The sequence below is a fragment of the Rattus norvegicus genome, chromosome 2 (genome assembly GCF_021556685.1).
Source record: "Rattus norvegicus strain SHRSP/BbbUtx chromosome 2, alternate assembly SHRSP_T2T, whole genome shotgun sequence".
NCBI lineage: Eukaryota > Metazoa > Chordata > Mammalia > Rodentia > Muridae > Rattus > Rattus norvegicus.
In genome coordinates, this window is record NC_141535.1 from 88689888 (window position 1) to 88704916 (window position 15029).

General features: G+C 36.4%; 1 protein-coding gene across 9 annotated transcripts in view; it reads right to left on the bottom strand.

Annotated features, from left to right (window-relative positions):
- Positions 1-2158: 2158 nt before the first annotated feature.
- Positions 2159-15029, bottom strand: part of Ralyl (RALY RNA binding protein-like) — a 787740-nt gene continuing 774869 nt past the window's right edge. For all 9 annotated transcript variants that reach the window (XM_087618564.1, XM_087618536.1, XM_087618540.1 and 6 more), the window contains 1 exon segment: positions 2159-3094. In XM_087618564.1, coding sequence (XP_087474690.1) covers positions 3072-3094 — 23 coding nt within the window. In that variant the 3' untranslated portion in view covers positions 2159-3071.

Here is a 15029-nt window from a genome sequence, read left to right on the forward strand (position 1 = left end):
ATGTGCTTTTCAAAATTAGACTATCTGGAACATTCTAGCTTGGTCAGAGTTCAACTCCTGAGTCTGTTCTGCATCCCTGATCAATCAGTAGCAGCTTAACTATAATCAAGTTTTGGTTTTTGTATCGACTTGGTGTTTGAGCTGTGTTGGATCTAAGTGAACCCTATAAAACTAAATCTTACTCTTTTTCACCCCAGAGCAACTGTTATGTGATACTTCCAAATCTCTAATAAGGTTGGTAAGGAATTTCTTGGGGTGGAAAGTAATTAATTTCCCTGAATTTCTATGGGTCATTCAGTCTGGTGCAATACAGTCCCAGACAGCCGGTTCTGAGAAAGAAATGAAGACTCATCCAACCCCAAACAACAAAAGTTTTGATTCTAGCCAGGATGTCCTTCCCACATGAGAAGCTGAGTGATTTGCTGTGTATGTGTTTCTGCTTTTAGGAAAGCCTGACTCAGTGTTGAGATCTTGGATTTCCCTGGTTTTACCTTTTGTTTGTTTGTTTTTTATTCTTTAAATCATTAGAGAAAAAATATATGTAGCTACAACCATAGTTGACCTCACCATGGTGGTATCATTTGTCTTTATTGACTACTATAAAGGCAGATAGATGACATATTTGGAAAATACTCATAGATGCTATTTCCTGGTACACAGTGTAGGCAAGGAAGAATCCCATTATTCATACAAAATATGCATATTTGGAAGTAAATCAGTATACATAAAACAATATAACACATTGAATCAAGCTTTGATTAGTCTCACCTTGTCTTGTAACTTACTATAGCCATCTTATGCTTTTCATGTTTCCAAACAAGGGATGAGCAATGATAATCTGTGCAAGGGGTCTCCTCAGAGTTGGTATATACATACTCAGGCAACAAGTTCTCAGCACAATGGAGATTTATTACCATTGAGGGACAAATAAGTGGGTGGAGGTTGCTTCTGGATGGAGCAAATGAAGAGAGCAAGCAGCAAGTGCTTTTTTGCAGGAATGGGATTTTAAGGAGAAAAGGAGGAAGTTTGTGCTAGTATGAATTGGTTATTCCTGAAAAGATAGCAGGTTAGCCATTGTAGCCAAATGATGAATTTTGATCTTAAGGATCTTAAAGGATTGATACTTGATCCTTGGCTATTTGTCTCAGGAATAAGTCAGTGGTCAAATAAAGGAAGAGACATTGAGAGCTAACTTGAAAATATAACCAAAAGGTTTACAAAGGGAGAGGGATGGGGAGAGGGCAAAATCTGTCTGCAGTGCTTGGGTCTGCTAGAGAGCCTTTCAATCTGGATCATAGCTGTTATTGCTCGAATTTCTAAAAATTCAATCCACTCCTCTCAAACAAGAAAGTATAAAGGAGATGTGGCAGAGGTAGAATTCTTGCCTATTATGCATGAAACATTGTATTTGAATATCAACAGTCTACAGAGTAAGGAAACAAACAATAACAATATACATATGTGTGCACATAAACATACATAACATGCAAGAAAAAGTAAAATAGCACATTTGTATTCTCTAGTAAATTTGACTCATAATTTTTCTCCCAAAATCTTAGTTGAAAATGTTGGCGTTTGATATAAGTTATTTTTGAATTTGATTATGTTTAAAATACAAAGAATCAGTATGAAATAAACTGTTTTGAAGTCATTAGGAAGAAACTTAGCAAAAACCACACTGGGGTGATTCTGGTGCTCTCCAGTTCCCGTGTAAAAACATATGGTTTGATATAATGAAGCAGTGTAAGTAGCAAAACTAATGTGGATGGAAATTGTCATAAGCTCTTTAGTGAAACTTTGAAAATATCTAGCAACAAACTTATGATCTGATCGAAAATCGAGACCTCATGATGAGGTAGATAAATTTATATCTAGAAATGTTTTATTATCATTCAATACGCAGAAGCATACACATTCTCAAAATGAAAATTAGATGGTGACTTTTGTCAAGAATGCAGGGCCATTTGGTTTTCTTTTGTGTAGCAAGTTAATGTGTGTTAAAACACAGGCATGCCATGAGGAGTACACATCCAGAACATATTTCAGTGTAGTCACTCTGATTTTATTATTGGACTTGTTTTTATCCCATTGTAGAGATGCAAAATGTTCACATTGAATGTTAAAACAAGCACAAACCAAAGAAAAACCAAAGACCAACTTTGTTTTAAAAGAACCAGTATTTATTAAGAAATTATGTGCTGAATGTGCCTATAGTCTGTGGGGATGGTCTCTTCCATTTCCACTGCACGAGAGACAATAGCCAAGAGGATTTGGAAAACACAATGCTTGGAAATGGAGGATTCTGAGGACTAGGAGGTCAGATGGAGGGGGTGTGCACTAACTGAAACGTTTGAATCCAAGGACAAGAAAATCTTTTTCTTATCAATCTACTTCTCATCTGTGAGTACTGAAAACTGTCCACAGAAGCTCAGACTCAGGAAATAGGTGATGATTGGATCATTTCAGCTCACTAGAGACAAGCATGCTCACAGGTCAAACCAAAGTCCTTAAACTCTTGCATCACTTCTGAAATAACTGCATTCTTTATTAATAAACATGGTGCTTATAGAGGGCAGAAATATAGCTTTTCAAATAGATTTTCTCATGGTCTAAGGTACTTTAAACTATAAATTGAAATTAAATTATAAAAACTAGCATACAATGTATATTTTCCCTATGACATTGTTGGAAACAAGCTTTAAATGTAGGATTGCAACACCACATGACAATGTGATCAACAATGACACATGCTAATCATAAAAATAGCTTTTACAAATATACATTTGTATACAGTGTCTCTCTCACCATTCATTAACATCCTTCACAATTTAAGACTTAAAAAACATAATAAGCAAGAGGGAAAACACATTTACAATGTAAACCATAAAACAACAATTGTACAGCTTGGGACACAGAAGAAATGGTATTTCTGGAAGTGAACAGCACTGTCCATGACTGAGGATTTTATATAAACTGAATTTCAGATGTTGCTGTCCATTATGAAACCATCTTTCTCCTTTTTCCGCATGTCACAATTTCTCTTTTCTTCTTTTGCACTAGTGTACACTACTTCATATCACTTTATCTGTAGAAACTGAGAGAAAAATTATTTTTAAAAAATGCAGGAATTTATGTTGTATTGTTTTTAGCATGTGTTGATACAAGTTATATCTGAAAAGTAAATAGAGGAAAAGTAATAACCATAAATGTATGACATATATATATATATATATGTTAGTACTTTTGGAATTTTATGCATGAATAACAAGTAATTTGACCATATTCAACCACCTTCTCCTTTCCTAACTCCTTCCAGGCCTATCCCCTAGCCTCATGTCTCTCTTTCTTGTATAAACTACCAACATCATTTGTTCTGTCCATATACTAATGGGTATGGGACTACTTACTGAAGCTTCTAAGACACAAACTATAAAAACATCCTTGTCAAGAAACACTGATTAGAGGAGATCTACAATTCTTCATTGGACCCACATATGGAAATGGACATTTCATAAAAACCTTGTATGTGGATGATACTGATTTATACTTTGTAATGTATGCTTCTAAAGACTAGTGTACTGGGAAGCTATTAATAAATAAGCAATGTGAAGCACATAAAAAATAAAATAAATTGCGTGGAACCTCATTTATGGCACAATTAGAAAGAAGTGTTAAAATTTATGGATATGCTCTGTTAATCAGTGCCTCAAACTAAAGATAGATATGGGATCTGTATTTCTAATTTCATACGTGGAAATAAATGTTACTGTGAAGTTATTTGGGGGTGTTTACTGAAATAATTGTTTATAAACTGTAAGTGTAGGATTTTTTTAAAATTAGGTCAATGTTTCTCCCTTCAATTTTAAAATGTTGAATTAATAACTGATGTGAAATGCTTTCTTTTTTCTTTAATTGCTTCATTTATTCATTTATGAAAAATTTTACTCATTTACATCTCAAATGATAGACCCCTACCTGGTTACCCCTCGACAACCCGCCCAATCCCCTATACAATCCTTCCTCTCCCCTCTCCCTTTTTTTCTATGAGGGTGCTCCTCCATCCATTCACCTACTCCCACCTCACCACCTCAGCATCCATCTACTCTGTGGCATCAAGACTCTCTCTTTTCCCATTGATGTCAGATAAGGCCATCTTCTGTTGCCTAGGCAGCTGGAGTCTTGATTCCCTCCATGTATACTCTTTGGTTGGTTGTTTAGTCACTGGGAGCTCTTGGTGGTCCGGTTAGTTGATACTGTTCTTCTTATGGGATTGCAATCCCCTTCAGCTCCTTCAGTCCTGTTCCTAGCTCTTCCAGTGGGGTCCCTGGGCTCAGCTCAGTCCAATGGCTGGCTGTGAGTATGTGCATCTGTATTGGTCAGGTACCGGTAGAACCTCTCAGTGAACAGTCATAGCAGGCTCCTGTCAGTAAGCACTTCTTGTCATCAACAATAGTGTGGGGATTTGGTGTCTGCACATGAGATGGATCCCTAGTTAGGACAGTTTCTGGATGGCTTTTCCTTCAATCTCTGCTCCATTTTTTCCCCTGTCTTTCCTTTAGACAGGAACAGTTCTGGGTTAAAATTTTTGAGATGGATCGTAGGCTCATCTCTCCACTGGGGGGGGTGTGTTTATCTGCTGGAGTTGCTCTCTACAGGTTGTATCTACACTATTGGGGGGGGGGTATTTTGGCTAAAGCATCGCCATTGACTCCTAGCAGCCTCATGCTTCCCTGAGGTCCGTGATATTATAGTGGCTACCCGCAGTTCCCCATCTCCCACTGCTACATATTTCTATTTAATTTCCTGACCCTCGGTACTTCTTTCCTGTCCCTTCCAATACCTGTTCCTGCCTCCCTTTCCCCTCCTAGCCCTCTCTCCCTCCCAGATCGCCCCTCCCACTACCTCCTGTGATTATTTTGTTTCCCCTTCTATGTGGGATTAAAGCATTTACAGTTTAGTCGTCCTTCTTCTATATAGTTTGTGGGCTGTGTGGTGGGTATTCTAAGCCTTTTGGCTAATACTTATCAGTGAGTATGTATCATGTGTGCTCTTTTGTTTTACCAGCTTGCAATCCCACCAGCAATGGAGAAGTCCCACCAGCAATGGAGAAGTATTCCTGTTTTCCACATCCTTTCCAGTTTCTGCTGTCACCTGAGTTTGATCTTAGCCATTCTGATTGGTGTGAGGTAGAATCTTGGGGGCATTTCCCTGATAACTAAGGATGTTGAAGATTTCCTTAAATGTTTAAGTGATTTTAGCCATTTGGAATTCTCAGTTGAGAATTCTTTGTTTAGTTCTGTACCCCATTCTTTATTTGACTCTCTGGCGTCTAACTTGTTGCGTTCCTTGAATATATTTGATATCGGATGTAGGATTGGTAAAGAACTTTTTCAAATTTGTTGGTTCCCATTTTTAATAGAGTATGAAATGCTCTATTAATATGTAAACTAGTCTCAGGTAACAGCAGATGCTGGTGAGGATGTGGAGGAAGAAGATCACTGGTGGGACTGCAAGCTGGTAAACTACGTTGGAAAACCATCGAGCAGTTCCTCAGAAAACTGGAAATAGTTCTACCTGAAGACCCAGGTATACCTAGTGGTATACACCTAAAAGATGCTCTAACATATAGCCAGACACATGCTTCACTATGTTTATAGCAGTTCTATTTATAATAGCCCCCACACTATTGCTGATGCCAAAAATAGCTTGCGGATAAGGGCCTGCTATGACTGTTCACTGAAAGGTTTTACCAGTACCTGGCCAATACAGATGCACATATTCACAGCTAACCATTGAACTAAGCCCAGGACCCCAATGGAAGAGCTAGGAACAGGACTGAAGGAGCTGAAGGGGATTGTAAGCACATAGGAAAAACAACAGTATTAACTAACCAGCCTATCCAGAGCTCCCAGAGAGTAATCCACTAACGAAAGATTACACATGGAGGGACCCATGGCTCTAGCTGCCTATATAGCAGAGGATGGCCTAATCTGGCATCATTGGGAGGGAAGGCCCTGGGTCCTGTGGAGGCTTGATGTCCCAGAGTAGGGGAATGCTAGAGTGGTGAGGCAGGCATAGGTAAGTGAGTGGAGGAGCACCCTATTAAAGGTAAAAGGGTGGAGAGATGGGATGAGGGTTTGGCGGAGGGTAAACCAGGAAAGGGGATATCACTTGAAATGTAAATGAATAAAAAATTAATAAAAAGAAGACAAAGCCAATAGAGACTTGAAAAAGATGCAAACTAGTCATAATTTTAGATTGTTTAAAAATAATTGTGCTTAATGAGCCAATTAATAAAAATGTGTTTATTTAAATGTTGAAGTGTTTCAAAGGGGCATTTTGTATATCGAAAACTAATTAAAAAACATAAATTGTACCAATTTTACAAGTCTTGGACTCAGATAAAAAATATATGTTTTAAAAACCAAAACCATGAAATTAAGGACAAGACTAAATGTTGCAATTGGTGATTCTGAATCCCCTAGCTGGGTTCAGAGTCTGATTTCTCTCTTGTACCCAGATACCTTTAAACTGATCTCAGTGGATCTGACCAGTAGTTTTTCTCTCTCATCCTATTTATCTTTTATGCTGATGATTATCCAAAGAGAAGTAATACCAACCACATCAGATGCCACCTTCCTTAGTAAATTTGTACTTTCAATTACATAAGTTTCAACTATGTATAAAAATGTTCTTTATAGCATAAGTCATACTGTTAAAGCTTTCACATTAAGAAAAAAACCTTGAAAGTTTTTTCCCTTAGTACTTAATGTAGTATATGGGTCTTGCAAATATACTATTTAGGATATGCACTGAAAAACTGGTTGATTCACAAGATTTCAGATTTTTGTTTTGATTTTTTAGTGAACTCTTACTATGATTATTATGTTGGAAGTCTAAGAAAGGTAGGATATATTGAAATGTTTAATATATTAGGTGCAAGGAACTTTTCAGCCTAAAAAGACTATTTGTCAGAACATACAGATGAAATGCCTGTAAGTGAGCTATGAAATATATTAAATTACAGATAACATTTACAGGGTTTGAATGCCAAAACACTAATCAATGACTCTTACAAGTGATTTGTGATGTTTGATTCATATATATATATATATATATATATATATAGAGAGAGAGAGAGAGAGAGAGAGTCATCGAAACATGCTTTACAATTTTAATTTAGTAACTTCAGTGAATCATACTTAACTTAAAACTTAACAAGTGTTAATAAAACTTTCATCTACATAAAAATAACAACCCAGGAAGATGACACAATGTGTTTTGGTAGTGTCTTTTTTTTTCCTTGTATTTTTCTTAACTCCTTCTGATATTTTTCCTTATGCAGGAACTATACATGCATACTATATACATGTTAAACATATATTTAAAAATTACAGCGTTATTCAATTGTGTTCATCTATTTCTAGAAGGTGCTCATGTGTATAGGAAGAATCAACGTGACTATAAAGCACAGTATTTGGAACTCATGTGTCAAAATCGTACACTATTGTAAGGGTGGCATAAAGAACGTTGTATACATAATCTGTAAGGGCATACCAAAATAATCAATTACCTCTGGGAAAAAGAGCACCTTAAGCAATAAAATTAACCTACAGATGAATGCTGCTGTGTGAAAATCAGTCATGGTAATATGAGTCTGATTTGTAACACCTGCATGCAGGAGTGAGCTAAGGCAGCTAAAATGACGGTAATCATAGTCTTTCCCCAGAGCATGCATTAATCATTTCCTTATTACGAATGGAAAATGCTGAAATTGCTGCTGCAGCTGTGTTTGCAAAGTTTGCAGCCATTGTATTTCTCCAGGTTAGTTCTGACATGTCATGGATTTAGAATATCCACACACCGTCCTGCACATTTCAGAAGTAATGACAAATCTGACAATTACCTACATTATTAAAAAGGAGAACACCAGGCTGTAGAGTTCATTCATTTTCTATTACCCTTCATTCACTTTTCTTTATTTCCTCTTTTGTTCTTTAATTATAAATAATTTTATCCAATGCTGATTACAGGAGGGAAAAAAGAGGGCTTGGAAGTGATAGATGAAAATCTTTTTTCTACAAAGTTATAAAGCCTATCTCCAGTACAAAAGAAAAGCTTCAGTAACTCTAAGTAGTTTTGTGCTGTTATTACCCATATGGAAACACGACTTGAATATAAATTTTCTTATCATCAAGCAATGGAAAATATATTCACAAGGATTTCTAATATGAAAAAAAAGGCTGCCTGTTGGCTTCTCAAGTCCTGGGGAGAAAAGGGACAAGCTGTGCCATTCTAGATGCTTTGAGACAGTCATATGCAAAATTGGTTTGTTTAGTATAAAGTAAAATTAATTGTGCTCTCTTGAATAGTGAGTAATTTATCTGCTTACTGTATGGAAGCTTGATGGTTATAAAGCAAATTTGCTTGATGATGAATGTTTTATCAACTCCCATTTCCTCTTGTTTCTGAAAACCCGCATAGGGAGTCATTCAAATGGGAGTAGATTCTTTTACTTTTATTTGGCAAAGATAAAGAAGACAGCATAAATCACAGGCAAGCTTGTTTACTTTTAAACCGCATTATTCATATAAGTGAAATTAAAATGGTACAGTAAATTGTGGAATAGATACATCTTGGTTCCTAAGGTTTTTCCAAAAAGTAAATAAAAGTTTAAAAGAGGTCTTATAAAGAAAATGTTTAGCAGAAATGTTTATCTTTCTATATTGAGGTGTGTAACTGATAAGAAATAAGAAATATTTGATATTGTCTATGTAGTATCCTCAAAAGTGAAATGGTGAAGAAATTAAAATAATAGTGGTCACATACATAATAAATACCTTGTCAACACTATTCCTATTTCCCTAGTAATTACTTAGACACTCACTTTTATGGATAACAGTATTATCTTGAGGCTTAATATAACCCTCATTACACACAAAATAAAAATTATTTTATGTTTCTCATAACAGATTCTCACAATCTCTTTTTATTGTTAGTCAAATATATCAATAAACTGTTGGGACCAATTAATAATTTTACTTTTAGACACAAAAATCAGCTCATGTAATTAATGGAAACCAAGTTGGCAAATAATACTCATGAACTGTCAAAAATGAAGGCACATGGGGCATATAGTTCATGAAACTGAATAGGATAGCTTCCTTAGTTGATGACCACAGAAGTTGTTGGAGGATACAGCAGATACCTAAGAAGTGGTAGCAAATTAAAAATGTTAAAGTGACCTGGGCATATGCCGAAAATATGCTCCACCATCCCACAAAGAAACACACTCAACTATGTTCATAGCAGCTTTATTCATAATAGCGAAAAACAAAACACAAAACAAAACAAAAAAAACTAGATGTCCCTTAACTGAAGATTGACTAACGAAACTATGGTCTATAAAATGGAATACTATTCAACTATTACATACAAAGACATTATGAAATTTGCAGCCAAACTGAGTGAGGAAACCCAATCCCAAAAGGACATGTATGGTGTGTAATCACTTATAAGCAAATATTAGCCATAAAATGCAGGATACCCATGTTTCACTCCCCTGCCCCAAAAGAAGCTAAACAAGAAGGAAGGCACAAGCAAGGATACTTGAATCTCACTCAGAAGGGGTGATAAAATAGTCGTAAGAAGCAGATGGAAGGAGCGAACTCAGTGAGAGGGGTGGGACAGGAAGGATGGCCAGATAGCCATGAGAATGAATGGAAATCTGCAACTGACAGGGGTGGGGAGTTAGAAGGCATCTCTAGAAACGGAAACCTAGGATAAGGGAGGTGTCCAAGATTCAATGAGGATTCCTTACCTTCAATTCACAGCATTGAGGATAAGAAGCTATCTTCTGTAGCCAGGTAGGAACCCTAGTGGAGCAATAGGGACACCAACCCACCCACACAACTTTTGACCCCAAATTTATCCTATCTACAAGAAATTCAGAGACAGGGGATGGAGCAGAGACTGAGGGAACTACCAACTAATAACCAGCCCAACTTGAGACCCATCCCACGAGCAAACACCAATTCCCTGACACTATTAATGGTATGCTGTTATCAAGAGTCTACATGAAGACAGGAGACTACCATGGCTGTCCTCTGAGAGGTTCCACTTAGCAGCTGACTCAGACAGATACAGACACCCATAGCCAAACAGTGGATGGAACTTGGGGACTATTCTGGAAGAATGGGAGGAAGGATTGCAGCCTTTAAGGGGATAGGAACTACATAGAAAGATCAACAGAGTTGACTAACCTGGACTTCTGGGGTTTGGCACCAACCAAAGAACCACCAACCAAAGAACATACACAAGCTGAACCTAGGCCTCCCCACACATATGTAGCAGTTGTGCAACGTGATTTTCATGTGGGTCCTAAGCAAGTGGAGCCAGGGCTATCCTAAAGCTATTGCTTTTGTATTGGATATGTTCTTCTAGCTCGGCTGCCTTGTCTGGCCTCAGCAGGAAAGGATGCACCCAGCCTCACAGAGACCTGATATAGCAGGGTGGGGCGATATACCCCAGGGGTGGGGTACCTGCTCAGAGGAGAAGAGGAGGAGAGATGGGGGGAAGAAGAATTGTGGGAGGGGATGACAGCATTAGGAGCAATGAGTAGGATGTAAAGTGAATAAGTAAAATGATAGTAATAAATTTAAAAATTCACAACTGAAAAGTCATTATCATAATGCTTATATGAACTCATAGATATGAAAATTATGTTGGCTTTTTATGTAATTTGGTTGTTTATTATTTAAAAAATCCATTTGGTTTTTGGTGAATTGGTTTACTCTACCTTATTTGTATGCTCCACTCTATGGCACAGACTCATATTATCACTTTATTGAAGAAAAAAGTAGCAGCAATTGGGAGCAAAGAGAGAGGGAGAGAGAGCTTAAAATTAAATTGTTATTAATTATTGACTCAAGAACACATTTTACTCATGGGGCTACAAAATAACATTTTTGAGGACTTTGGAAACTGTCCTTAATTCAGCTATTTCATTTTAGTTGCCTAAAACCTTTTAAGAATATATTCATAATTTTTTCATGAATATTTTGTCACTCTTATGTACGAAAGAGTGAGTGGATGATACAGTAGAGGAAATGGCATCACCCACCATAGAAGATGTACACATACGGTGTATAACAAAGACTTCTCTGTCATATCTTACCAACTAGGATGCCTCAAATCACAGTCTTGAATGCTACTACATACATCGGAGGTCCAAGCATATTTAAGCATAGCCAACTTTGTTTTAAGTCCATGTTCTCCAAGAAAACTGCCTAACCCTAATGTCTCATTTTCTTACCAAGAAGAGAATGCTTAGGCCAGAGACCTGGCAGATTTAGTTATCAGTCTGACAGAAAAATCAGGGACAGACCATTAGATTTTTATGCCACTCAGTGCCAGTTTCCACTACTGTGATCATGGCTCAGTGAAATCCACTTAATGTAAGGAAGATTTATCAGCACTGATGGTTCAGTTTCTGGGGGCTCGGTACAAGGTTGATTTGCTTCTGAAAACCTGCCATTGCTTTTAAGTTTGCAGCAAGGCCTCAATATTGCAGGATAATGACATGGTGGAGGACAGTCACTCAACACACAGTAGATGAGAAGCAGAGATAAGATGGATGGGGACAAATTAAACCATTTAAAGATACCCTAGTTACTGACTCAGAAGGCCCTACCTCTTGATCACTCATTCACTACAAACCTATGAATGCATTTAGCATTTGATGGGGTATGCAATCCAATTACCTTTTACATTCATCACTGGCTGGGAATTAAGCCTTCAATATACTGGACTTGGGAAACATATCTCGTCACAATTCTAACATAACTGATTATCAAATAGCTAATTGTTATTTTCCAGAGACATTGATACCTAAATTCTTTGCATCTGTAAATCTAGTCTTAGAATCTGGACTCTGGAGAAAGTAAATAAAACTATAGATCTGCCTGTTCGTACCTGACCTTGTCTAGATTCATGAATATTTGCTTTATGCATTTCCAAGTTTAATAAGAAAACATTCATAAACATGCCAATGCACATAGGTTTTATTGAAATTGAACAGTGAGAGTTGCATAACTTTTTTATATAGATGAGTGAAATATTAATGTCCAAAGACTTTGAAGGACAAGCCCAGGAAGTTGCTAGAGGCCTTGAATAGAGTCAGCAGTCTGACTGCTCTCAGGAATCCTTCGCATTACTTTTGGTCATTAAATCTATTGAACATCAGAATTGTTAAGTGATCTTGTTAAACTTAGATTGATAGTTTCTGATTTACCTTTCCCAGGGCAAAGCCCATGACTGAGTTTCCTCAATTTTTCTTAACTTTATTTGGGTACATCAGCCCTTGAGACCTGCTTTATTTCATTGTTGAGAGGCAGTGCTGTGAGGGCCTTTGAACTCCTACACATGTGCTGAGTGTGCTGTCACCCATCCTGACTGTTCTTTCCCCAAGGCCATATCGTGAAACTAGTCATTAACTGACAGTCTTAAAAAAATTAGGAACCACATCTCAGGAGGGCATCGTCTATTTCTGAAATATACATCATCTCTCCGGAGACTGCTTACAACATGCTAAATAGTTGGATACCTTAACTCACATTCTGTCTGTGTGACGTGCCATACAGCATGCACAATCCACCTAGCCTTCCGTTTTGAATGTGGATCTTGATTTAGGAATTAAAGAATGAGAGCAACATCATATCAAAAGTAATAAAGTTTTTTTTTATCTCTTGACAACTAATACTATCCATTTGGTTTTTGCTGGCTATGAAGCTTTGGAGAGGACCCAACTTGAAGAAAAGCCAAAATCTGAAGGATTACTATAAATGCTGAAAAAAAAACTCAGTTCCCCTGAGAAACTTAACTGCAGTGATCCTAGATAAAGCACGGTCCATGATTCTTGGTAACATCTAGTCCCCTGTCTTCAGGGTGTGTTGACTCTTGTTCTGGTTTCATTGTATCTCCATTCCACTTTCTCAATTGATAACCGCCCCCCTTAATTACTTATTCTTAACTCTTCAGTTAAGAACTAACTCTCTTGTTAACTCATTTTCATCTTTATTCGATTTGTCATCAAAGAAGTGTAACCAAGAGACTTTCCAGTAAGGTGGATCATGAATACCCACATCATACAGTTTAACAGTCTATAAGTCAATGTTTTTTTTTCTGTAAGATCATAGAATTTCAATGATTTTGTAGAATATGTCAACATATTTTACTTATTTCCTAAAACTGAAAGAAAATAAGAAATTATTAACATATTATGAAAATAAGATAAAAGGAAAATATTACTAAATTCAGCTTATTTATACCTATGGGTATAAAGAATAAATACTGTTTTCCATATTTATGTTTTAGTTTATGTTATTAGATTATAGGAGTAATATAAAATGCTTCATTCTTATTTAAATATAATGTACTAACATAAGTATAACTATGAATGTCATATTCTTGCTGGATATTTGGTTGGAATGTGGCTTACTACATGTGATTTTCAAAAATCTCCATTTAAAGTTAATGATGTCGTTTTCTTGGTGTAATGCTAGCATTGACATAGTGATAGATTTTACTTTTAGACACACAGAATCTATTTGTTTGTTTTTTAGTACATTTCCTTTCATCTAAATCACAAATTATTTTCAAGTGAAAGGCAGTGATATTTCTTTGATTTACTACAGGAATTATTTTTTTAAGTGAGGGAAAATGGTATGATGCCTTCTCCACTGCTACTCCAGACATATGAAGAATAATCATGACAATGTAGCTGAGCAGGTAACATTTTTAAAGCAGTACCTAGGTTTGCAGAGCTTTTCACAATGTCAAGATGATGATCCATCTATCACAAGTGACATGGAATTTTTCCCATCACAAAGCAATTTTTTTCTATTTATTGATCCTTGTGGCTGGACAAAAATTGTTATTCTCGTTCTAAATCTATTAAATTTCCAAACTATATAATAAGACAGAATCAACAGAGAATGGTGATAACTAATGGAAGTAGTTATAATGTATTACTATTAAAATCTGTAGACATATCAGTGGCTCCCATTTAGACTATGAGGTCATGTCAGCTCTTATAGTATGGCAGAAGAGAATTTGTTGGAGAACAGCTCTAGCAGGTGTCAAGCTGCTATTAGAATATTAAAATAGGAATCAGGAGAGTAAGACTGACATTTTGTTAGGTTTGACAACTACATTTATGCTGAGGAATATATAACAGGATTCTAATCATCAGAACAATTCTAAAAATGACCTCAAGAGGGTTAAATAAAGAGGAGTGTTTAGAGCCTGGGATTCTGAGTGCTTTGGCTAAGACTGCCTTACTTTGTTTTTTATACACATCTGAATTATTTAAAATTTGAGAATCACAGTCATGACTTTTATGTGTACAATATGTAGAAGATTGTGAAATGCTTGACATGTTCATGTTTTGACTATGTTTTGAGTGTGTGTTTGAATTTTGAATATTGGGGAACTGTGCTTAGAGGATATTGTGAGCTTGTAAATCTTTAGCTAATGAGTCTGTCAGTGGGTCCTGAGGATCACCACCTGGAGGGGGTTGTGGTAGTTTTCATGGGAGCCCAAGATACTTCTTTCAAGAGCATCGTCATGAAAAGAACAACCATATCTCTTTCCTAGTTGCTCTGTCTGCATGTCTTACCATGTGCTCTGTAAATAAGGCAAAAGGTTTTAGCTCTCCTATGACATTTGCTGTAAGGCTTCTGCCATATTTTTAGGATGATGAGGATTCGAGGCCATGCCCTAGAACCTTCATAACTGTAAGTTAGATTTTTATTATAATGTTATCCAGTACTGGACATTCCTTAAATAGTGCAATAACAATAACATGCTATATAAACATATTCAAATTTGTTTTAAATTACAACCAATATAGCATATTTTGGCCAATCATTTTTATTTGATTCTTGTGTTGAAAAGCAAATGTCTTATATACTTTAGACTCAGGTCAGAGATTCTCCTTCATTTTAGTCATGGGTAGAAAGTAAAAGGAG